The 25311-nt window shown below is 50.9% G+C and overlaps 1 protein-coding gene across 8 annotated transcripts in view; it reads right to left on the reverse strand.

Annotated features, from left to right (window-relative positions):
- SHROOM2 (shroom family member 2) overlaps positions 1-25311 on the reverse strand; it is a 118843-nt gene that overhangs the window by 25788 nt on the left and 67744 nt on the right. For 5 of the 8 annotated variants that reach the window (XM_074324193.1, XM_074324191.1, XM_074324192.1 and 2 more), the window contains 2 exons: positions 20573-22988; positions 19185-19282 (listed from right to left, as the gene is read on the reverse strand). The exons of 1 other annotated variant lie outside the window; for it this stretch is intronic. In XM_074324193.1, coding sequence (XP_074180294.1) covers positions 19185-19282; positions 20573-22988 — 2514 coding nt within the window. Of the gene's footprint in view, positions 1-7175; positions 7609-7791; positions 8109-19184; positions 19283-20572; positions 22989-25311 lie in introns of those variants that run through there. 2 more of the 8 variants (XM_019718610.2, XM_074324195.1) reach the window with 2 other exon arrangements.

Raw genomic sequence — 25311 nt, forward strand, 5'->3', positions numbered from 1 at the left:
TGCGAACACGTTATTGTTGATTTTGATAAGCAGTATAAAGGCTATGAGGAGAACGCTAAGGAAAAGAGAAGAGTGTAGACTTTATTTACGGGGTGGGGGGGGCGGGTGGATCTAATGAGTCCTTTTTTTAAGTCATGATTTTATAACTTTCCTGGCCTCTTTTTAGTGGCTAGTGGGAGCCCAGTGGTCTCCACAACTGTCATTGAAGTCATTACCATTAGAAGGAACCATGAGCGCCGAATCACCATGACAAACGTTATTTTATTATGGCAGACATTTCATTTACCTCAGTCATGTTTGTAGGAGCCTCTAGGTTGTGCCGTTTTTATTAGGCGTGATGTATTCTTGATAAAAACTTGAAAGCTACAAACCGTAGGACACTGGTAAACAAGCAACACACGAATTACTCTTCTTCTGAGCCACTTCAGTTTTGTCTTGTTTTGTTATTTAATGCGTGTTAGAATTCCTATAAATCTAGCTATGGATCTAGCAGGTTTTCCCGTTACCAAACATGTCCATCTCTATTCGCCCCCACACCCCAGGACAGGTCTATCAAGGTATCATGTACACAGCAGCAAATTCACTGATGTGAGGTGTACTGTTTGACGCGTTTGGGGAAATGTTCAGAGCAGTGTGTTCGCCACCACAGTCAAGCCCAATTACAAGTCCTCGGCCCCCGGAAAATTGCCTCTTGATGTACGACCCTCCCTGGGGCCCTGCCTGAAGCCCTCGTAATGGACTCAGTGTTCTTGTCTTCAAGGAGGGCCAATCTCACACAGCAGATGCAAAGGATTCGACTTCTCTAAAACCACCGTGACATTACAGTAGGGAAATACCCCATTTCAACAAATTAGAGGGCGAATCTATTGACAACTTGCATGAGTTGACTTTCCTGAAAGCGTCGCCACCTTGTGGTAACGTTTCCAGAGTGGTTAAGGTGTTCCGCTGGTGGGTGACCCAGAATGGGCATTTCCCATTTGCCCCTCTCCTCCACTGAACTGAATTTTACAAATGTGTACACATTTCAGTCACAGCGAGCATGAAAACTAGGTATGCCTGATCCTCTCCCCGGGAAACTTCCAGGCCTACTGGCCCTCCCACCACCACCGAGGCAAGGCCAGGCTGGATGCTTTCATCTTCCAGGCTCCCTCTCGCCCTCCCCAAAACACCTCTCACCCTCGGTGACCCTGCTCCTGCACCGGACATCTTGGCTAAAGGCCATTCCCTGCTGGACATGCCTTGTGGTTCCCGCACCTCCAATTTGATCCAGAATCCACCCCACGGACACCATCCATTCCTGCTCTTTAAGATCCAAATGAACTGCAATCTTTCTCATGAAGCGTTTCCTGGACCTGCTGACCAAAATGAGCCTTTCTTCTTCGGAACCCCCATAGGATTTCCTCTCTACCTGTTTGCCCCCAAACTGTACTCAATTCATCTGTTATCCTCATTTAATGTCACTCCTCCCAGCTGGAGCAACAACACCCACTTCTGTCTGTCACGCCTGTGTTCTAGGGCCTAACGCAGTGCCTGGCACAGAGCAGGTTTCGGTAAAGGCTCAGGGGGAGGGAGGGAGGAGGGGAGGAAGGAGGGAGGGAGGGAGGCACAGACAGAGGAGGAAAGGAGAGGAAGGCAAGGCCAGCTGGCGGGTTCTCTTGGACATTCTGACTACCCTGTACACTTATGTTATAGACTGAACGTTTGTGTGTGTCCCCAAAATTCTTACCCCTCATGTACTGCTATTAAATCTTCTTACCCCTCATGTGCTGGTGTTAAATCTTACCCCTCATGTGCTGGTATTAGGGGGGGTGTGGGGCCACAAGGGTGGAGCCCTCCTGACTGGAATTTGTGCCCTCATAAAAGCAAGCCTGCTCCCTCTCTCTCCACTCTCCGCCAGAGAGCACACAGCAAGAAGACAGCCATCTGGAAACAGGTCTCACCAGGAACCGAATTGACTGGCACCTTGATCTTGGACTTCCAGCCTCCAGAACTGTGAGAAATAAACTGTGGATTAAGCACCTAATCTGTGCTCGTTTGTTAGATATTATTTTCCCTGATAATAGGGGACAGGCTCCCTCAAGCGAGGTTCTCTCTGTACCTGATTGGATTTCGCAGGCTCCAGGGCACCCAACCACACGAACACGGATCGGTAACCAGTAAGACAACACACTTGTGTCACCTGAAGACCTGCTCACTGAGAACACTGCTCTTCTGACCAAGTGGTAATTGAAACGTAGGGGACAGCAGATAAACACACTTAGAAGACCGGTGTGCTGGAGCTGAAAGGCCGGGAGGCGACCCCAGCACCTACCTACCACGTCGTGCGAGACAGGTGGACAGCTCCATCCCTATTCCTCCCAGGTTAACCCCACTGTGCCGTGACTGCTACAGAAACAGATCCACCTGACAGATTCCATTAGGTCCACCTGCCCATCGAGGTCAATCTGAAGTAACGCAATTTTCCCACAAAACAATGACCATAATAAAAAGAGTTAAGTGGTTACTGAGAGGCTCTTTACTCTTTTGAATGTGTTTATACCTGTAGTTAAATGGCCTGTAGCTATTTTATTTCAATATATTTATACCCTGAATGATCCAATGTTTTGAAAGGTGGCTTACCAAAGGAAAACACACAACAAGAGCATTAAAATGAACATAAAAACATGTGCACAAGAGAAAAATATAAACAAAAACGTAGAAAGGCACAAGTGTGGAAAGGCGCCCAGTGGAGCAGACCCTAGAATGCACAGCTGTGTCTCAAACGGGACCCTGGGGTTCCTGTCAACAAGAACAAAAGGGGGGCAAGGTGAGCTGGGGCCAGTGGCAAGCGGGCGCCTCTCAATTCTGCAGCAGAACCAACACTATTACCCACCTCCCTTTGCACAAGCACCACCGGCATGCCCCAGTCTCGCCCGTGCGGACGCTGACGTCTGGGAGCCCGAGTGCCATGACCTGAGCCAGGATTTAGATGTTCCTCTTTCAGCTCCTGCGTCCTCTCTGCAGCGCCTCCTTGCATGTTCACCTGAAACCCCCAGTGTCTTGTCTTCCCCGGCAGTTTTATGTTCTTTGCAAAGCACTGGAGAAATGTTTCCGAGGGCGGACTGTACCCCGTCGGGAATTCATGTGCACAGAGCCCCAGTGGCCACCCCTTCTGCAGACAAACGCTAAGGACGGCACACAACCGCCAGGCACACAACACGGAAGGGACAGCGCGAAGCCCAGGTGCAAGGACAATGACACAAGGAAACACACTTGACGGGAAAAATCTAACCCGAACCAACCGGAAACGTTCGGAAAGCATGCAATGCACTGCAGGGATCCATTTACAACCTAAATAACAATAACTGAGAAAGAAACCCACACGCATACGGGAAAACACAAGATGTGCAGAGTAATGCATAGAAGAAAACGACAGCTAGCTGGACAAGACACAGGGGAGTCCAACTTCACTAGGAAATGAGAGTCAAAAAAGAAGGAACATTTTTGCCTGTCCAATCACAGGGTTTGTAGAACGGCTGACACAGACCCGGTTGTAGGAGGGGCAGGGCTGTTGGAGGCTGTCGGGGGTAGAGCATAACCAGCACACGCTTCATGGATGGCGGCTTGCGGCTATTTACCAAAGCCTGCCCGGCAATTCCACGCCTAGAATTTTATCCTAAGGGAACTGGCGTGGCAGAGCACGAATATTTCCCTACAAAATGTTCACTGGGATTTTACTTATAATTGCAAAAGAGTGGAAACCCTCGGGCGGCCAGGTGGCTCAGTTGGTTAGAGCGGAGCTCTGAACAACAGGGTTGCCAGTTCGATTCCCACATGGGCCAGTGAGCTGCGCCCTCCACAACTAGAATGAAGACAATGAGCTACCGCTGAGCTTCTGGAGGGGCAGCCAGATGGCTCAGCTGGTTAGAGCACGAGCTCTCAACAACAAGGTTGCTGGTTCAATTCCCACATGGGATGGGGGCTGCGCCCCCTGCAACTAAGTTTGAAAACGGTGACTGGACTTGGAGCTGAGCTGTGTCTTCCACAACTAGATTGAAGGACAACTAGTTGGAGCTGATGGGCCCTGGAGAAAACACACTGTTCCCCAATATCCCCATCCCCCGCAAAATAGAGAGTGGAAACCGTCAAAGTCCACTGTATCTGCGGTGGGCAGTCATGCCTTAGAGTCCAGGCATCACACATGCACACGTGAAAAAACAAAATGCTGTTTCCACACAGTATGTATAGTGTGACCACAGGTGCAACGCTGCGTATCTGTGCTAAAAAGGGATTTCAAAGTGCACACACTTCAACCTTCCACAGTGTTATCTCTGGATGGTGAGCTGGAGGGCGATTTCTAATGTCTTCATTCTGCTTTCTAGAACTCCCACGTATTTTTAATAAAAATGTGTTTATTAGTAAAATAGCTTTTTATTAAGAAAAAAAGAAAGAAAGAAATGTTGTAAAACACGGTATGCCACACGCTAGGAACCTGTGACCCCAGATTAGTATAAGTCTTGGCTTTCAAAAACATACATTGAGCTTATGAAATAAGGGACCATTTTGAATTTTGGGTAACCCCGTGGGAAAAGAGATTAAGTTATAATGAGAATAGCGTATCATCTCTACAAATTAAGAGAACTCCGCTGGCTTCAGGTGTCTTCCTTTGATCACAATTGCACATGACTCAAAATTCTGAAACGCCCACATCTCGCTTATTGGCCCATTAATGGTTCTCGGCTAAACCGTATGTGGACATGGATTATTTAAGCCAATAGGCTTTAGGTATTTATCGCACATAAACATTTATTTTACTACTTTACTACGATATAAAGTCTTTGATACATACATGTGTGATGTTTATGTGCATACACATACATCTATCTGCATCCGTGTGTATGTGTAAATGTCCCATATCTCCCTACAATTCTAGTCATTCCACCTTTAAGGGTCTCCAAGTACGTTTAAGGGCCTACTGGCGAGACTTTTTTACGCAAAATCATTAAGTACCAAGTATGATACCCACGAGAACGTCACTGGTTAGCAGCGGCGTTTACGAGGCTTTAGCACAGAGCACTGCAGGAGGAACTTGAGCCGTCCAGGGCACTGCCGTGGGCCTGCAGGCAGGAAACTGAGTCAGCTGCCAGGAGCTCATCTTATTTGTAAATGGGCCTCAAAGATATTACGAGTGTGTCTCGTACATACTTACAGGTCGGTCTTCATTTATATGAATATTGACAGCAAATGAGTCAAACAACACAACCTGGGGGGCGGGGGGCAGATACATGACTTTTAAGGGTAATTCAAGTCCCTGGCTTTTGTCTCTTAGAATCAAAAATTGTTACAGCTGAAAGGAATGCTAGAAATCATTTAATCCAAACTCCTTATTTTATGGGCAAAGAAACAGAGGGTCACGTGTTCCCAATCTCGTGTCCCCTGTCTCTCAGCCTGGCTCGGGGCGGTGGGGGGAGGGGGGGTCAGGAGGGGGTGTGTTCGTCCACACGCCCTGGAAGCCCTCGCTGAAGTCCCTTTCCACTGCACTGTCACCGCATTGGACATGCGACATGAAAGCTAATGAGAGACCCGGGTCGCCATCCGGCAGCAGGTACCCTCAGGCCATGTAGAGCCTGCCAGCGTCAGAGGTGAATTCGCAGGGACCCACCAGATGCAAAGCGAGCCATAGCACGCAGGCCAGGGCTCTCCTTTCACTAGCTGTGCGGTCCAGCCAAGGCCCAGCTCGCTTCCTGTGAAACGGACCTGGTACCTGTGTGGTGAGGCCCAAGACCTGTGTGTGAACTTGAAGGAATTGACACAAAGGATTCTGCAAATATTTTTTACCAGTGAAAAAATTAAACCACTCGAGGATCTCCTCAGACCCCCAGGGATGACTAAAAACCTCCCAGAAACAACCTGACTACACAACGCACTGCAGGGAAAGCCAGCTACAGAACACAGTGTCCGTGACAAGGGAAAGACGGGCTGACCCTATGGACACAAATGCCAGCTCTGGTTTCCACAGCTTCCCCACCTCGCTCTTCCACTGTAATGCACAGAAGAGGTCAAACAAACTGGTGAGAGTCAAGCAAATTAATTCTAAAAGCCACATAAGGTATTAGCTTCCGGAACTTCCAAAATTCAGAAGCCAGCTTTGGGAGAGCAGCCAGTCCATGCTAAACAGCAGCAGTTAGGGTGCTCTCACCAGGGTCATTTGTCACCGCAGCTGGGCCACAGAAGCCTCTGCAACCTAAACAGTCAACAACACCTATGGTGACTTGTAGCACTTTTTTAAAAAATTGCTTTTGCATGTGTTTTGTTCATCCATCTATGAAGGAAAATAACCCTGCAGATATAGGCTGTGTGTGTGTGTGTGTGTGTGTGTGTGTGTAAAATGGTTTTTTTCCGACTACGCATGACAAAAGCATAGACATGTCCCTCTTTCTACCATCCATGAAATAGTTTTCTGCAACAAAATCGTAAAAAATATTTATGGACTACGCACAGATTTGCAAGGAAAAGAAATATGCCAACCATTTGTCAAATCTTGTTATTTTTATGTGACACGTTAAAATATGATTTTTTATTCATTCATTCTGTAAACCTTCAGGCAATGGGTAAAGCAGTAGCGTGTTTAATTATAAATGCTGCTGCCGGGTAGATCTCTGAAAACCTTTCTTCAAACCCCATTTCCTTTTTACCTTTCACCTAGCATGACCGGCAAACATGCATGTCAAAAAGAGTCCTACCCATGTGCATGAGTCCGTGCAGACCCACACACACACACACGCAGCAATTCCCTGTGAAAAGGCACGTCCCTCCCCCACACACAAGCATCCTTAGGAGACCACAGGCATTGCCATCATTTAGAAATATGGCCCAAACTCATCTTAACCTGTTTTTTATCCGAATACAAAAGGCACACACACACACAAAAACCCCACACAAAACCACAACACATGTACAGTAAAGCCTGTCGAGAAATGTCACGCCTCTAAATTGTCACTATCACAGCAAGGAGAGCAAAATCCCAGAATTGGAAAATACTCAGACCCAGACTCCGTTCCCCCCACTTACATGTTTCATTGCAATGAGCAGGCTGTGTGGGAATCCACCCACAGAGCATGTTTTCATGACTAAACATGCACACCTGATTTCTCTCTCTCTCTTTTTATTTTTTCATGTCGATGTGGCTGACTCACCATTTCCTTTCAATCTCCACATGTGATGCGTCCATCATGAAAATGCTTATTTCTTACTGCTATGGAGAAAGGAAAGGCACGGCACGGAAGTCGGGTCTTCATGCAATAACGGCGTCCTCAGCCAGCTCCTTGGGTGACCCTTCCGCAGGGAAGGTGTCTCTGCAGACCTCACAGGGAGCCCACCCCCACACAGCAAGGGCTACCCGGTCACGGTCACGGGAGCGCCACGCTTGCAGCCCACAGCCCGCGCTGACAAGCACTGCCTTCTCGTTCCAATGCGCTTTTAGCCAACTGCAAAAAGCAAGGCTGCAAAAGCTGCATGCTTGCACAGGCACACATGCAGCGGCACCGGCGTGCGTGCCTGCACACATACGTGCACGCATGCAGGGCGCGAGCTGGAATCTGCAGCCGGCTTTGCATGATTTTTCATCTTCAGGCACAACAATAAGCAAGGAGACCGTCTGCAGATCTCCCCAGCTCTCACCCCGCTCTGCTCTCAGACAGGAGAACAAAAGAGGCGTTTGGAACGACAGACCCCAGCAGACCTCCAAGGCCAGAGCAGGAACCCAGTCCCGTCCGGGATGAGATGCCCTAAGAAGGAATACAGGACTCTTACCGGGCTCCCGGCTTGCAGCCGGCACGGGGCGCTCCCTTCAGGGACCTGCAGCCCGGGTCTCGCTGCCTGCAGCCGGCTGGAAGCCGTGCTCACCACACTGGCCCGTCTGTGCCTGCTGCCTCCTGACGGGCAAGTTCACGCAGGCTCCGTGACTCTGTGACTCCGTGACTCGGGAGCCCTTGCATTTCATGTTACTTCACCGACAACTCCTGACCGCCGGGGGTTGGTCCCCAGGCTTCGAGGCTTCAGCCCCCAAAGGCTCGCCCTTTTAAACCCCCAAAGCCTTGGGTGTCTTCCTTTCCATAATTTACAAGCGGGAAATATAGAAAAGCCGACTGCACCAATTGCACACAGCTTTCTCTATGAACGATGCCTGAGCATCACATAATGTGCATGACACATGGTTCAACTCCACAACCACGATGAAGGCAGATGGGACAATAAAGTTTAAAAAAAAAAAAATTCAGTAGCGCATTTCTACCTGTGTCCTTGCGTTTATCACACACTCATTAGGAATCCACCAAACTAAGGAAGTGTTTGTTTCTGGAAGTCTTACTGTGTGCAAGGCATTCAGCAAAGCAGACAAAGAAGCTGCAGGCTGGCCCTCACTTACCAATCTCTCACTTCACAAAGGTCTGTATTGACAGTCTCTGCGCCCCACCTCCCCTCCTAGCAGCTGAGACCTCAGGGCCTCGCCCCTCCCCCCAGGAAGTGCCCCTCCCCCCAGCGCCTCTAGGACAGCCCCCACTTTCTCTTTTCAACCTGCTTCTAGCACCTCTTCTAAATTCACAGCAATTATTTCTGACTCTTGTTCATTTAACCAATTAACACATGCTACTTTGCAGGATCTCCCATATTATTATTTTAGTTAAGAGTGACTTTTTCATTTATTTATTTTTTCAGACCTACTTGATGTAAGCACTGCTGATGCATTAATGTAATACCCAGGAAGCATTTTTAAAAGTCTGCGAGGAAGGCTGCTATGCGTATCCCATCTTCCAGGCACGTGAGTTATTAGCAAGCTTAGGTGGCCGGACTGAGAAAGAGGAGGAGGATTTGAACCTGTGTCTTGGACCCCAAAACCCACCTTCTTCCCTCTCTGTCTCGTGTATCTATCACCTATCTACGCATATGTATCCATCCATCTTCCGCTCTGTCTCTCCCTCTCTCCCCTTCTTTCCCTCTCTCCACATCTATGTATCATCTATTTATCCCTCTATCCATCCATGTTCCTCTGTCTCTCTCCCGCTCTCCCTGCTCTCCCCGCTTCTCTCCCTCTCTCCACGTGTGTCCATCATCTATGTATCTATCATCTCTCCATCTTCCTCTCCCCTCTTCCGTCCCTCAGTACTTCAGTCCTTCGCACACTACGAGATGCTCCCGGCTCACTGTGTATATTCCCTGCCTACCACTGCCCTCGACTCCGCCATTCCTGCAAGGAGCCCTGGTTCCTTCCATTGGAGAAGCATATTAGAAACCAAGATCGAGGTGCTAGCGTGCTCGAGGAATCCATTTTTAAAGGAGACTCTCATTGGGCTGCACTTTTCCAATATGGAGGTTTGTAGTTGGGTTTTCACAGATCCATGTTTCCTAGAATGAGGCACAATTATCAGGGCGCATAAGACGCTCACGTCTTTTCATAGCTTGTGCTGTTAATGCTATTGAAACTTTACGTGGTCAATACTTGTAATAAATTGCATACAAATCTACCTTTCGTTGGCACACCATTTGTGCCTTTGAAAAATTCCACAAATAAGGGAGCGAAACAAAATAAGCACACTTACATTCCAAAAGAACTCCCAGCGTCTCAGACAGTGTTGGCGAAGCCTGGAACCTTCCCCAAGTCACTTCACCCGATCTGAGCGATAGGTGCCGCCCTTTGGGTCTGAGGACGCCCTGCCTACACCACGCTGCCACTACCAGCCCCAGCATCACACAGGAGCCCATCTATCTTAGAGCAGCGAGCGCTCTGCTGCACGCTCACGCTGGGAACAAGCCACAGCCACCTCCACGTGGGTGCACAGTACAAACTCCCAAAGTTAAACAACCAAACAAGAGACAGTCAAGTGAGAAGGACAAGAGGAATGGATTTCACAGGGTAAGACAATCAGAAAAGCAGCCTCTTTGAAAAAACGTCTGGACAGATGCCACTCAGGTCCCCCACTTCCAGTCAAGGGACCACACTCCCTGCCGAGCAAAGCCAAGGGCCGTTCTGTCCAGTTTTCCCGGAATACAGCCATACCCACTCCTCGACGAGTGTTCTCTCCAGCTGCTTGCTCGTCCCAGCTGGAACAAAACATTCCTTAAAGCAGAAACACTCAACCATCTTATCCTTTACGAAGTTTGTCAGCCTGGGAGCTCCAGCCACATTTCTCAGACTGGAGGAAGGCACAGCCTCATTTGAAATTTAAAACCTATTTTCTTGGGGATTCCCAGCGTTGACTGAGATTTTTAAACATTGAGATAAAGTTCCTATCCAGTAAGTAGTCTCCCCCTTATCCTTGGGAGAAACGTTCCAAGACCCCCAGTGGATGCCTGAAACCACGGATAGTACCAAACCCTACAAACACTATGTCTTTTTCCTATACTCACACATCTTTTCAATTAATGAAGCACTTCTCTTTGGTACATCCAAATGGCCAGCATCACTATTCCTGTGCTCTGGGGCCATTGTTAAATAAAATAAGGGTTCCTTGAACGTTCGCACTGTGGTCCCATGACAACCGAGATGGGTACTAGGCAACTCATGGGTGGGGAACATACACAGTGTGAATACACTCGACAGAGCATTCACATCCCAGGCGGGACAGAGCGGGACAGCATGAGATTTCATCATGCGATTCAGAATGGTGTGCAGTTTAAAACTTAGGAATTATTGATTTCTGGAATTTTCCATTTGCCATTTCCGGATGGCAGCTGACCATGGGTAACGGAAACCATGGATAAGGCAGGACTATAGCACCATACAATTCACCCTTTGAAACTGTGTGATTCAGTACTTCTAGGCATATTCGCAGAGTTGTGCATCCATCACTACTCTTAATTCCAAAACATTCTCATCAGCCCAAAAAGAAACTCCAAACACACTAGCAGCCATCCCCATCCCCCTACCCTTTAATTCCTGGCAGGGCAACCGCTAATCTACTTTCTTTTCCCCCTGGAATTGCCTATTCTGGGTATTATGTACATATAGAATCACACAATGTACAGCTTATACTATTTTTTATCATATGGTTAAATGTGTCTAAATATATATTTTTTATTTTCCTTATTTTGATAGTTCTTAGTCTATAAAACGTAAAACAAATTTGCAAGTTATATGAGAGCAAAACTGTAAAGAATGTTAGTTTAATGCAACAGGTGGCGTGTGGCTTTGCTGAGAATGGACTGTGACTCGTGCGGCCCCAGACAGCGCAGTAGTGCTTCTTTGGGGTTCAGCTACCATGGTGTCCCAGATGCCACAAAAGGACTCATCACTTGTCTTTTGGCTGAGAGGACACAGAGTTCTGTTGGCATCGCACCCAGATGCCTTGTCCCTCGTCTGGAGGGAGGTTTACATGTGAGAACTCGATTTATTCTTACCTCCCACCTGGGACAATTACATCATTACCCCTGACAATGAGACACGCCCCCCACACAAGGTGTGGTCGTGTACACCATCCAGAATAGCCTGATAAGAACTTTAAGAATGGCATGGAAGCGAAGACACAGAAACTTAAGCTTGCAAGGAGAACACGCGTGTTCCCAGGGATACGCTCCGAGCGCTGTGTTTGGGAAAACCTGAAGAAGACGTACTTTTCCGTCATCTGTCAGTACCCAGCGGCTGTCATCCTCCCCTACCTCTGACTCCTGGTGGTCAGCTCTGGCGCCGAGGAAAGAGGGCTGCTTGAGGGGGCATGAAACGAGCTCCTGGCTCTGCGTACTCTTGCATGAATTTGGGGGGTTTGTGCAGCTTTCACACACACTGAGAAATATTTGCATGCACTTTAGATTGGTTAAGAGAAATGGGCAACTCACACAACTGTCCTCCTTTTTTATCAAATGGGTGGACCTTCAAATAATTTGGGTTAAATCAGTTTCTGAGACTAGCTGCCAGAATGTTAGAACCACTTAACACACCGAGTCTGTGGGAAATGAATTTGGACAGTCAAGCAGCCATCTCACCTCTACGTGGTGGCAACTGTGTGTTAGTATGACACAGAGCAGAGTGTATCACTTCAAGTTAAAAATGAACAAGAAACCCACTACAGGGGCGACCGCTGAATGGATACAGGGTTTCCTTCCGGGGTGACAAAAAGGTTCTGGAACTCCATAGTGTGATGGTCGCATAACATCAATGAACTGAATGTTGCTGGGTTATACACACGCAAACGGTAAACTTGACAGCGTGTGGATCTTACCATAATTTAAAAATAAGTAACATCTTTACAACCCATTTCAAAAAAAAGAAAAAAAGAGCAAGTAATGTAGAGTAACTTACAAGTGAAAGCCAAGTCACTTCCGTAACCGCACAGACAAATAACAGCCCCCGTGCCGTGGCCCCAAGGAGAGACACTGACCAAGCACGAGTCCCAGGGGAAGGAAGGAAAACTGAGAACCAGACGGACGTCCAGTCCTCGCAGCCATCTTGCAAGGGAGCTAACCTCGGTGGGCCTGAGAGGCCCTCGGGTCTTCTGCAGGCACAACAATGTCCGAGTTCTAATGTAACAATGCCAACACAGGAAGGAAGGACCAGGGGAAACTTGCTGCCGGGAAGCTGCCTCGCGCTCGCCCCAAACAAAGAGATGCCTGCATTCGGTGTCTGCTTTCCCAGGGGCCCCAGAACGAATGATGCTGAAGGTGGCCTTCAGGGTAGGCAGGTACAGAAGGGATGGGACAACTCGGACAGGACCCTCGGGGGTCATCCCTGCGAAGCAGTTTCACGACATCCACTTTTGCAACGATGCTCAGTCACGTCACCACCGTTACACAGTAACACTACGGTCCCCTGTCACAGGCTGTAGCTTCCGCAGGGGAGGGACGAAACGCCCATGTTCACAGTTCATGGATGACATGTGCTTATTTCTAACACGGGTGCATCACACAGGTTCGATTAAGACGTTTGGCGTCGCCCAGTAAAGACAGGAAAGCCAGTGCAGCGCGGATTAAATAGGGTGCCACACAAGGTCCCATTTGAAGAGACAGGACTCGCAGACCTGATACTTCACAAGTCGCCTCTGGGTCACGATGAAAGCGCCTTAGCTAGACAATAAACCGGAAGAGACCACAAGACCCAAAAGGTGGCAAAGATTACAATGTCCACAGCTCAGACGGCTTTCCCGATGCCGGTGCGGTGTGAACAGCATTAAGGATCCCTGCAATCCATACAGGCCTGCGGGGGCGCTGCTCAAGCCATCTCGGCCCTAAAACACGGCATGGAGGAAGGAGGCACGTCTGGAAGAATCGGGAGGTGCCGGGTGCCGGTGTGTTCAGATGGGTTTCTGGAGAAAGGCACACACACAGGAGAGTACCTTTTTGTGCAAACTCACCCAAGATCAACCAACAAGGATTCGCGCTTGGCACACAGAGCCGTCAAGGGAGCAGGAAAGGGACAGGAGGCTACGAGAGCAGACGGGTTATCACATCAGAACGAGCTGTGGAGTCTTCCCTCCAAGAAGCGAGCACCGTGGACTCCTGCCTCGTTACGGGCTGACAAGGGAGCCCTGGTGCAGTCACCCGGGTTGGGCGCTGGGAACAAAGGCGCAGCTCCCTGCAGGACTGTGGATTCTCCTGGGAGAGCAGCAAGCGTCACGTGACTGCGGCCCCTCTTCCTGCATGTATCAGAGCTGCCGTCAGCCACACTGTCTGCGGAACACTTTGTTTCCCGTCGTCCAGAACTCAGACGTCAGGGTTCAAGCTTTGCCCACGTTTCCTCCGTCTTTCCCTCAGCTTCGGCGTCTCACGTTGTGAATACTTCCTGCCCTCCTTTGGCTCACGTTCTTCCCCCACTTGGGTGCTCTGCACACTTATCCTCCCAGTCTTGCCGTCTCCTCCCCAGCTCCAAACCCCGTACCCTCAAACTACTGCCTTCAAATGCTTCTTTCCAAAGAATGTGAAGTCACAGACCAAACCTGTGGTCGCCTGTCCTGACTCTGCGTTTCCCAAAGCCACGTGGGTATAAATACGAGGAGAAAATGTAGTTGCAAATGAAGACACAAAAACAAACCACCAGTCCCAGTTTTCCCCACAGCTGCTGTTTCGCAATCGTTTCTCATTTCTGGGATGATGGAGGTATGTTTGCAAGGACTCCACACACAGACAACTGGCCATGGAAGGAAGCTACCCCGATGCTGAGCTCGGCCCCGGAAAACTCCCAAGCTTGAGTTTTCCTTGTTATCCTAGCTTTGTCATTACCCAGCGGAGTTCAGAATGGAAAGTGTCAGTTGCCCCTCAGCTAACTGCAGGCCAGGAAACTAAACGTCTTCCCTAAAGCGACAAATGACAGGGGAGCCTGGATGGCAAATCTCTCTTACTTACTCTGAAACCTACTCGTAAATGAAAAACCAGTCTTCACGTTAACCTGTGGCCACCAAGTCACCTCTCAGGGAAGAAAATATACAGGAAGGGGGGTTTAGCTTACTTATGAATTTAACATTCAAGTACTTTTTCCCTAATGAGCTTGATTTCATATGGATTCCATTTGGTGGCTGTTACTGGGACTTGGGATATATTTCATTCTCCCTCTCCTCTCGTATCTGCAGAACACAAGCCTGCAGGTCAGTGCCAGCCCGCTGGCAGCAGCTCCTAAGGCGGGGCGGAAGTGGCTGGAAGGCAGCAGAGAAGGAGCCCGCCAGCGCCCACAGCCGCCCACAGCCACCCCCACATCTCCTGCCAGCGTCCGTCTCTAGAGCCTCCCAGCACACAATCCTCACTGAAGACTCTCAGCTTGGAGAAGCAATAATTAAACATGGTACCACTTAGCTTTCGTTCAAGGCTTAAAATACATGACTGGAAAACAGGTCTGTGCTACCAAATGTACTCTGAGAGGTTTATGTCTTGATTCTAAACACTACGCCAGCACAGAAACACAAGCCCATTTCACTGACAGCCATGTACACTAAAATCTTACGTGGAATGTCAGCACCCAAATGTGCCAACGTGGAATCAATTATTACTCACCGTGGCTGAGAAGGACTGACTTACAGGGTGTTAGGCTGATACCCATCTATCCATCTACCAATCCATCCTTCCACCCACCCACCCATTGACCCACCTGTCCATTCATTACCTGACAACTGGTCCATCCATCTATCCATCTACCAATCCATCCTTCCATCCACCCACCCATCCATCCATGCACCCATCCATCTACCCATCTACTCCAACAGTCCATTCATCCATCCGAAAACCGGTCCATCTATCCATCTATCCATCTACGAATCCATCCTTCCACCCATCCATCTGTCCATTTGTCCACCCGACAACTGGTCCGTCCGTCCATCCATCCATCCATCCATCCATCCATCCATCCATCCATCCATCCATCCCTATGCTTACACAGGGCCCCCTTCCCAGCTGAGGTGTCTTTTGCTAGGCAGCTGTCCTGAGGAAGGCTCATGGCATCTTAAGGATGGTCTTACAGGCATCAAGGCCCTGAGGGAGAAGCTTGGCTTTTCAAGGGACAGAAAGGTGGCAATGAGTCCCAAGCCCGGGGATGGGAAGGGAGAGTGACAAGGACATGCAGGGCCTTGCAGGTCAGAGTAAGGAGTTTGCATCTCATTCCAGGTGCAAACAGAAGCCATTGAGTGGTTGGGGAGGGGACAACTGTAAATGCGATGTATATCCCAAGGCCAACTCAGCGGCTAGGGGAAGAAAGGACTGTGGTGGGTCAGGCACGGAAGCACGGCGCGCAGGGAAGAGCAGGCGCCGAGGTCCAGGCTGCAGACGATGAAAGCCTGGAGGGAGACAGGGAAAAGCCCATGGACACAGGGGGGAGGAAGCCAGCTCAGGGAACACCAATGCAGGCGGGTGACAGAGGGCTCCGCGTGGGTGACAAGCTGAGGAGGAGGAGCTGGGGCCAGGTCAGCGCCCCAGCCAGGAGGGTGCTGGAGCAGCAAAAGGAGCAGGGCAGTTGTATGCCCTCCTCGGTTCAGTCCTAGGCACTACCGGCGTCCAGGCGGGGGACCAGAAGGCAGCAAGGGGGCCACCTCGTGAGAACCCTCCTCCCTGCACTGCCCGTCCGCAGAAAAGCCACCGCTCACTGTGCAGTGGGTGTCTGCACGGAAGGTCGACGCCTAAGAATGGAAGTACTGACCGGAAGGGGTACACAGCCGGAAGGGTCGTTACACACGGCCAAAGAGCCCTCCAGGGAGGTTTCGCCAAACTCCCGTCTTCCCCAGCTGCATGCGCGGCAAGCAGCTCCCCTCTGCACTTTACTTTAAAAACTGGCATATCAGGTGCGACCTCATCCGCTCAATGATGGACTGACACTTCCCGAGAGAGCTGACACAGCACACAGGATTGGCCGTAAAAGGTTTACGGGACAGGCAGGGACATTTCTCCCAGGGCTATGGACTGACTGTGGTCCATCCCTTCTCCCCAGCCCCCGCATGAATTCGTACGTTGACACCCTGAACCCCAGAACCTCAGAATGTGGCTGGATGTGGAGATGGGTCTTTACTTAAAGAGGTGATTAGGTAGAATGAGGTCATCAGAAGGGGCCCTAACCCCACATGGCGGGTGTCTTTGTAAGAAAAGCAGGACACACACAGGAAGACCAGGTGAGGACACAGTGGGAGGCAGGTCTCTGTAAGTCACAAAGAGAGGTCCTGGGCGAACCTAACCTGGCAACAGCTTGATCCTGAACTTCTGATTGCCAGAACTGTGAGAAAGTAAGTCTCCGTTGTTGATGGCTCCCAGTCTCTGCCATTTTATTACGGCAGCCTGTCCAAACTGCTACACCCAGCTGTCGGGGTGCCCCAACTCAGTGGGGGCAGGACGCATTCACAGGGACAGACTCCTGTGGTCACAGAGCTCGGAGATCTTGGTGCAAAACCCCTGAAAACAGTGGGAGCTGGGAAGTTCGGACAGGTGGAAAGGGTAACGTGGGCTGCTCGTGACGGGAAAAGCTGGAGGTAAGTGAACGCTGCTGGATTTGTTCCCTCGAGTTTGGGCTCCATTTAGCTCAACCACCACGTGTCTTCCCGACAACCCAACCAGAAGTCACCTCACCCTCTTTCCTCCAAGATTCTGAAGAGCCATCAACCGGTTACAAAAATTATAATCACGTGTCACCACTTTCGTCTTAGGTATTGGAGTCTCTGCTTCCCTGCTACACTGTGAGGTCTGCTGGGGGTAGGTGCTTTGTCCTACTTGTCTTTCTATAAAACACAGTATATTGAACCCCACAACAGTGTTCTCAGTTTGCATGAACAAGTAGTAATTCTTATCTTTCTATCATCACAACAAATTACAACAAAAAACATCTTGCACTATCATGCACTACTCATTAGATCAGCATTTTACATTCTCTATACAGATATGTCTACATTACTTTAATCTCATGCAAAACATTGGGCACTTTGAAATGTCTGCATTACAGATTTCGTTTTGCTGAGCAAAAGACCATCCCTTGCCTGAATTTCCAGTTCTTGGATTCTCAAGTTTATTTCTTGCCGATACTTCGGGAAAATAAACATTTGCTGAGAAAACAGTTGAAAACGACTTTTCCACATTCCTGTTCTAGAATTTCATTGAGGCTTGCCACTTTTTAAAAGCACACACAATTCCGAAAATTGCTGGGTTCGTAGCTCAAAAGCAGAAAGCTTCTGGAACTAATTTCTTCAGAGTGGTTACGCAGTCTGCTAGAAGACACGGCCGTGATAAGTGGGGCATACGGCCCCTCCTCTTCCTCCTGACCCTTTCCTGAGAGAGCCTTTTACAACTCTCTTACAACTCTCTCTCTGTCTCTCTGTCTGTCTCTCTCTGTATGCCATAGCTACTCAGGACTCGAGTCACAACAGAGGAGCTAAACTGCAAGCAGCACAGGAACGCTCTGTGGTTTCTATCAAACGCCGGTGGCCTAGGGCGGGAGCAAAGCCAGAGCCCGCGTGGGCAGGGTGCAGTGCAGCACACAGCCACCAGGCGGTGCCCTTGTCCCACAGCTGGGCCTGCAAGCGGGCTTTGAAAAGATTCCAGCTGGCATTTGGCACAGGACTAGCTGGGAACCCACAGTAATAAAGCTGGAATTGTGCTCCCCACTCTGCTCGGTTTCGTAGGTGTATTATTCCTTGGCCTTTCGTTCTTACTCAGGGGCTCTTGGTTTCAGCCCGGCAGACTGTTAAGTAACCAGCTTCCTCCACAAGCATGCACAAAATACCGCTCTGCTCCCTGGAGCCACAGAAACACTTCATTCTCTCATGTAAGGCCAACAGCACTCAGTGTAAAGCCCAATGAAATCAAACGCCATCACGTAAGGTTCTCAAAAGCAAACACTTACAGGAGTTATTTCTGCAACAGATCCTTGAATTTTGAGGTTAGTGTTTAATTTGAAAACCGCGCCCATCACCGCAGATTGTCAAAGCAACAGAAAAATCTGCGGTGACCCTATGGTACCCATGGACTCCCATTCCTCCACCAGCCCTTTTAAACACAGTTACACCACCGCGCCTGCCATGAGATACCACTGTGCCTGCCATGACCTATACTTTCTCCTCCCGCCGCCCTCGGGTGTGAAAGGCAAAACGACACTATGCATTGAATTGAAATTCCATCCTTGCTACAATGAAACACCTACCTACACTTGCAACACTTTAGAATCAGGGCACACACGGTCATTCACTGCTGCCATCCACACTTCTTTCAGATGCTCTGATCCTTCCGGGGAGCCCACGGACTAGATTTCTATTTGAAAGCTCCAAATTAACCCATTAAGCACATCCAATTTAGAGAGGCTCGCCTTATTCCTGTCCGACTGGACAGTCCTTCCAGGCAACTCCGATTTCGAGACGGTATACCAGCAACCCAGCTGCGTACGCTGGGCTGTGAAAGCCCCCTTCAGTCAGCATTTGGAACAAAGCACTGCATTCAAGCGTGGAACATAGGGCTGCTCTTGTCAACATAAAGAACCTTACTGTACAGAAAGCACAGCAGCCATTTTAAGAACTAAAAATGCCACGATGGCATTACAAGGCATCACCACCCTTGGGCCACCTCTCCCAGCGGCGTGCAGGGCCACGGCTCTGGTGAAGACATGATGGGGCATCTGGGGACAGTGGAAACTGTGGCCGGTTAGCAGCCACTTCAGGTCTGACCAAAACCGCACGCCTGACCATGTTAACCAAGCATTTACCCGCCATAAAGAAGCCTGTCCCCAGGAAATCTTCTCAGTAACCCCAAATTCCAAATTCACCTACCTCGGGGTGGGACGCGCCTCCTCGGACCGGACGGTGGAGGGAAGTTTTCTGTGCTCACTAGGGTTCTCCGCCTGCCGCCGCGGTTCCATACGAGCTTCCTGCCAAAGGCAGCACAGGGAGACACCGAGTCATCAAACTGCCTTCTTCAAGACGTCTATCATTACGAACCCCCTCATTATGGGTTCGCCCTGCGAGCCTGGGCCACAAAAGCACTGACGCAGCCGGCCGTCTGCTACCGAGGACCCTGGGCCACGGGGCCGGCGAGCTCAGCGCTCCCAAGCGTTGTGCCGAACGCCTCACCTGCACCCGGCGTCCACTTCAGTTCCGGGCAGGAAGCCGAACTCCTATCTGAGGTCTGTAAAAGCGTGGGACACGACCGGCCCAAAAAACCAAATCAAATCAAACCCAGCTGCTTACGACTCACTGTGGTGAAGCCTCGAGCCCCAGGACTTGTCAGAGTCTGGGATTCTTGCCTCCTGACTGAGCGAGCATGGAATTCTCAGAGGTCACACTGCACAGGGCACCGCCAGGGCGGAAACAAACACCCACGGCAGCCACAGGGTTTTCAGCACCAGGACTCCACGGAGAGACGGGAGAGCTCCCTTCACACGCACACACTGAAGACTGTGCAATAAACCTACAACTGGCTCTTTCTGAAAGAAACTGTCTCTGGTGCTGTAGGAAATCTGTCCTTTGACGTGCACAGACGCAGATGTAGGGGACAGAGAGAGAGAGAGAGAGACTGCCGGCTTGGAAATACGGAGACAGATATGTAGCTTCCCACAAAGCTTCACGTCAACTTCGACCATCAAAACTCTTACCTTAAAAAAAAGTGCAACAGGGTAATGCATTGCTTTTTCATTATTTGCCCCAGAGCAATCTTGAAAAATATTTGGGGGGAAAAAAAAAAGCACTAAAGAAACAGATACTAAAAATATTAAATGAGATTAATATTTCAAAAGTAGCTATCATATGTCATCTCAACCCTTTACACAAAAAGCACCCCTTTTCATTTCAAAGGAGAGCTTACCATTTTCTACAGGTTCCCCCAAGTTCTTCGCTTGGTACGTAGTAAGGCAGGGACAAGCTAAAGGCTTGCGGGGAGGTGAGAAGGGAAGGAAGACAGCTGAGGAAAGAGATAACGCTGGGAACTCACTGTGTGGGTGACAATACATACAGCACTTACAACTGTCATGGACACATATATCCCTGTTTGTGCCCAGATCCCTTTTACACGAGTTGATGCTAGAAGACCTGGTGCACATAAATCCTTCAACTTGGGCTGCACCCAAGTCACGCTGACATGGAGCCATTATTTATTAAGTTGTCCCGTACATGCCTAAGATGGTGGTCAGGGGTGGCTGTGCCCTTCCCGTGCACAAGCTTACCTGTTTGTAGAGGTCTGTGGACGGTGACGAACGGGACCTCTCGTGAACGTACGGCGGCCTCTCATGCTGGTCCAGACCAGCGTCCAGGATGTCATCGGCCGAGTGATACCTCCCAGAGCCCCTGGCTTCCGAGGCTTTCCTCTGTTTCCTCCAAGAGGCTTGATACTCTGCAAAGGTTCCGAGCCTGTGCGGCGGTTCGGACTTCCCTGCCTTTCCTGCTTTCCTGGGACCCCCAGCATTTTCTCCGAAAGAGGTGGTGCGGGTCCTCTCCTGGAACCAAGGCTCGGTCCCCTCACCCCCGGGGCCCGCGGTCTGTGGCCGCTCCAGCTTCTCCTTCGGGAGCCCAGGCAGTGCTTGCCTAGGCCTGGCCCGCTGTGCAAACGGCCTGCTGGTTTCTTCAAAAAACTTCCATCTATCAGCAAACGTCCCCACGGTCTCCTCGGCGTGTGGGCGGGAGCGGCGATCCCCTGAGAGCCCAACCTCGTTCATCTTGTCGGGTTCTGAGTATGACTTCAGTTTCTGCTCCACCGTGAACCGTTTGCGGCCCCCGATGCGGGCCACATGCGACACGCCACCGGTGGACGAGGGCAGTCTGGCCGAGCCTGCCTCCCAGAAGCGGGAGGGAGCGTCAGCATCTGCACGGTGGTCCCCGGCCCTGGGTTCTGCTGAGCTGGCGTAACTGTCAGCTGGGCTGGGGTCCAAGTCACGGCGCTTAAACGATGTGGCTCTCAGGACACGGGCTTGGGCCTCCTTCAGGTGGTCCTTATAGGTGCCTGGGAAAGCAGCTTCGGGGGCAGCCCCCACCAGGGCCGCCGTCCAGCTGCCCGCCTCTCCCTCCGCCTTGTCGGGTCCAGCCAGTGTCATGGTGCTCTTGCTTTTCTGCAGCTTGGCTCGCCGTAGCTGGATCTCGTTCCTCAGGGTGGTGGCAAACCGGTCACTCCTCCGTGTGGGTTTTCCCACCTGGCCATCGAAGGGTGGCGGCCTGTCAGTGCCCCCCTGGCCGTCCGCGGGCCGGCGCTTCCCTTCCTGGGTCAGCGAGTGCAGCATGGGCGTCTTGTGAGCAGAGATCTTGCTGCTGTCCCCATCGGCCCACTTGAAGATGTCAGCGACTTTCTTCACACTGGTCCTGTCACCATGGCTCGCTCTCTGTGGCTCTTCGCTTCCCGGTGAGTGGCCCCCTGCTCCTCTGTCCGCTGGGCACCCCCTCTCCCCATCCTGGGCGTACAGGGCCTCGTCATGCTGACGAAGGAGACAGTGGGTTTTCGAGCTGGCTGAGTGTGTGGCAGGACACTCGTGGGCGCCCAGAGGTGTGTCACAATGCCAGTCGTCCTCGCGGAGCTCTGCCATCTGTGCACTCCCCTGAAGCCCCTGCCTTGTGGTCACACAGTAGAAGTGGCTCTGCCCACCACTGTCCCCCGTCTGGTCAGCAGCATGGGGCCACCTGGCCTGAGGAGGGCTGTCGTCCTGGAAGCAGTGGGCGGGACGCTCCTGCCGCCCCACTGCCAGGGCCCCCTGTGGCTGCTCCTTGGGAAGCGGGGCAGCCCTGGGGCCCTCATGGAAGAAGGGACTCTCGTCACTGTACTGGCGCAGGTGGCGGCACCCATAGGACGGCGGGAAACGCACATCTGTGCTGGACAGAGAGGCCTGGAGTCGGCTGGGGGCCCCGGCGTTGGACGAGGGCCACCCGCAATCCAGCTGGGCATCTGCTGCACAGCCTGAGCTCCCGGGTCTCCCATCGCTGGGCTGTGCCAGCCTCCGCGGCTGGTCGGTGAGCTCCGGCCTCCAGTCACCACGGGGCTGAGCCCGTGTCAGGCCCGGAAAGCGCTGGGTGGTGGCCGCCTCTGAGAACGGAGGGCCCTGGGCCTTCTCGTGACTCTTGGTGGCAGCGAAGCTATCACTTCGGAGAGGGGGAGGGGGCGGGGGAGGGGAAGAAGGTGCTTTTTTCTTGTCGGGAACATACCAGACAGGCCCAAAACTGGACCTCCCAGAAGTGGCCAGCTTGGGCTCAGGCCCGTCCTCCGGCCTGGGGCTTCGGCTGCTGTCACAGGGGAGCCGGGCTGGGACATAACCGAGCCTCTCCTCCAGGCCCTGAGGGTCCTGCCGGCCGCCTGGCCGGGACGCCTCCCACAGGCCCACTTTGTAGAGGATGTTCTCAGTGGACGAGGCGTCAGCCTTGGGCAAGGTGTGGTCAGGCGTGCTGGAGCTGGTGGAAAATGAGCCGTAGGCCGAGTCTCGCTTACTCGGGCCGCCCAGGTGGTCAATGCTGCTGTTGGACTTGGCAGCCGAGAGGCGTCCGGAGGGGTAGGGCTGGGAGGGGTGGTCCAGGCTGTCCACGCTGCCCAGGGAGCTGAAGTGGTCCGAGGTCCGCTGCAGATTCGTCTGCTCCCACGCGCCCGACAGGTCCTGGGAGGAGGAACTAGCAACGAGAAGAACCACAGGGACCTTACTTTAGAATCAAGTCGCACACAGCAAAGGGAGGCAGACCACAGCGCTGGGCATGCAGTTGGCCCTAAGCAGGACATCACAAGCCCAGGTGACAACAACGCTTCCCAGGATGGGATCCCTGGACCTGAAAGGTGACCTTAAACACATCCAGGTTTTAGCAATTCAAACAGCAACCGTCTGCATCCTACAGATACCTTCCAATGCTTGCAAGCCACCTCTCACCTCGGGCCCACAGGCTGGACGGATTCCAGTGGTCACCGGCCAGCGATGCCCTTGTCAACACCTTTCCCATCAATCACCACTGAAGTGCGGTGCTCGGCAAACTGAGGCCCAAGAGCTCAAAACGGCTTCCAGATTTGTGTGAATGGTGGGGGTGGTATAGGATCAAAAGACAAATATTTTGGGACCCATGAAAATGATAGGAAATTCAAATTCCAGTGTTTGCAAATCAAGTTTGATGGGGACACAGAGCCACTGGTTTACACATACAGTTGCTGGCTGCTTTGGAGCTAGAGGTGAGCAACCACCGCAGACACTGGCCACAGAGCCTGAACTATTAATATTTCCTCTGCGGCCCCTCACAGAACATGCTGTGGACCCCTGATTTAGCACAGGAACTGATTTTTATTACCGGTTATGAACACAACAGAAGCAACCCAATGAACGATTTTCAGATTAAAGGGAAAGTTCACGGAGGGCATTACATTGCCAAACCCAAATGGTAAAGTAGTAACACCTCCACCGTGAGTTCACAGTCAATGGAATGTCTCCTAGATAACCCACGCGACAGGTTTTATAGGGCCACCAAACGTGCTGCGTTGGGGGTGCCTGATCAAACCTTGCCAAGTTCACGGGAGCTGTACCTGAATGCCAAAAATACAGGTTGCTAACTAAGGTGGGGGTCCAAGAGGAGGAAACAGGAAATCACGTTTATTACAACAAGCTGGGTGATATACGGTTAATTTAGGTATTCATTGTTCTGTGACATAGCAACAACACTCTATGTGTTGAGACTGTGTATCCAGCCATGTTACACATTTTCATTTAAAGCTCAACAGAGCTGGAACATTCGTTCCTCAAGGTAAAAGAACCAAACCAAAACAAAAGAAAACAAAAAACAGTGGCCATTTTAGGTTTAGGAGAACCAGGATGAGAAAGAAAGCCACGTGACAAGGACACGGGCGAGAGAAGTGGCTACGTCATCTGAGGGAGGGAGGTGACCATTTCGGTTTTACACGCTTTCCTGCGAGGACAGACCAGGGTCCATTCTCAGAAATGCAGCTCACTCCTCTCCCTTCGCTCACCAACACTCCTGAGGTGAGTTTTCCATGAGATTCTAAGTCCAAGCAGATAGAAATAACGCGTAAGCACGGTTTCCACACAGACGTGGGCAGCGTACCCGTTTCTTTAATCGAGAAACACTATACGGGCTTAAGGGAGATTCTATTCCATTAAGTCACTTCAACAATAAAAGGCCCACTTTTCCCCGGTTTTACCACTCAGTTGAGAATCTGTGGTTTTTCAAAATTACCCTGGGCTCCCAATACCATCATCTCTTGTCACTTTAAATAGCTAATGCTGTGTTTGACATGTGTTTCCTTCACTTCACATGAGTCCCTTACCTGGCAATTTTGCAGCAGACCTGCATTTAGTAACAGTCAAAAACGGATTTTGAGACGGTTAACATTAGCTCCAAACACACACACATACAGACACGAACACACTCACAGGAACGCATGCATGTGCACACATATGCAAGCACACAGCTACACATTCAAGCACACACAGACCCACACGCATGCATGTGCCCACACAGATACACATAAAAGCCACTCTTTTTGCTATCGCTATTACTGTCATCCTAGCAGGATATTAATGAGGACACTGGCCACTAACCTGAGGTGACCAATCACCACCCTGTGACGAGCTAGAGTGTCCCCAAGCCAAACCCCACCTGGTGCTGTCACGTAAGCCCTTCTGACCCTGAAAGGTGGGTTCCAGGTAGGCCGCATCTACCAGAACTCCCCTTTCCATCGACCCACAATTCCCACCCCTTCTTTCTCGCTCTCAGTGGGAAACCACTGGTGGGTCCTCAGGACTGGTCGTCCTCCTGGCATGGGGCTGTGAAGCCCCCTGGTTTCCCTATACAGTGGTACCTCGGTTTTCGAACATAATTCGTTCTGGAAGAACATTCGAGTTCTAAAACATTCAAAAACCGAGGCACTGTTTCCCCGTAGAAAGCAATGCAAAATGGATTAATCCGTTCCAGACCTTTAACATCAACCCCTAAAACT

Source organism: Rhinolophus sinicus, chromosome X (genome assembly GCF_036562045.2).
Source record: "Rhinolophus sinicus isolate RSC01 chromosome X, ASM3656204v1, whole genome shotgun sequence".
NCBI classification, from domain to species: domain Eukaryota; kingdom Metazoa; phylum Chordata; class Mammalia; order Chiroptera; family Rhinolophidae; genus Rhinolophus; species Rhinolophus sinicus.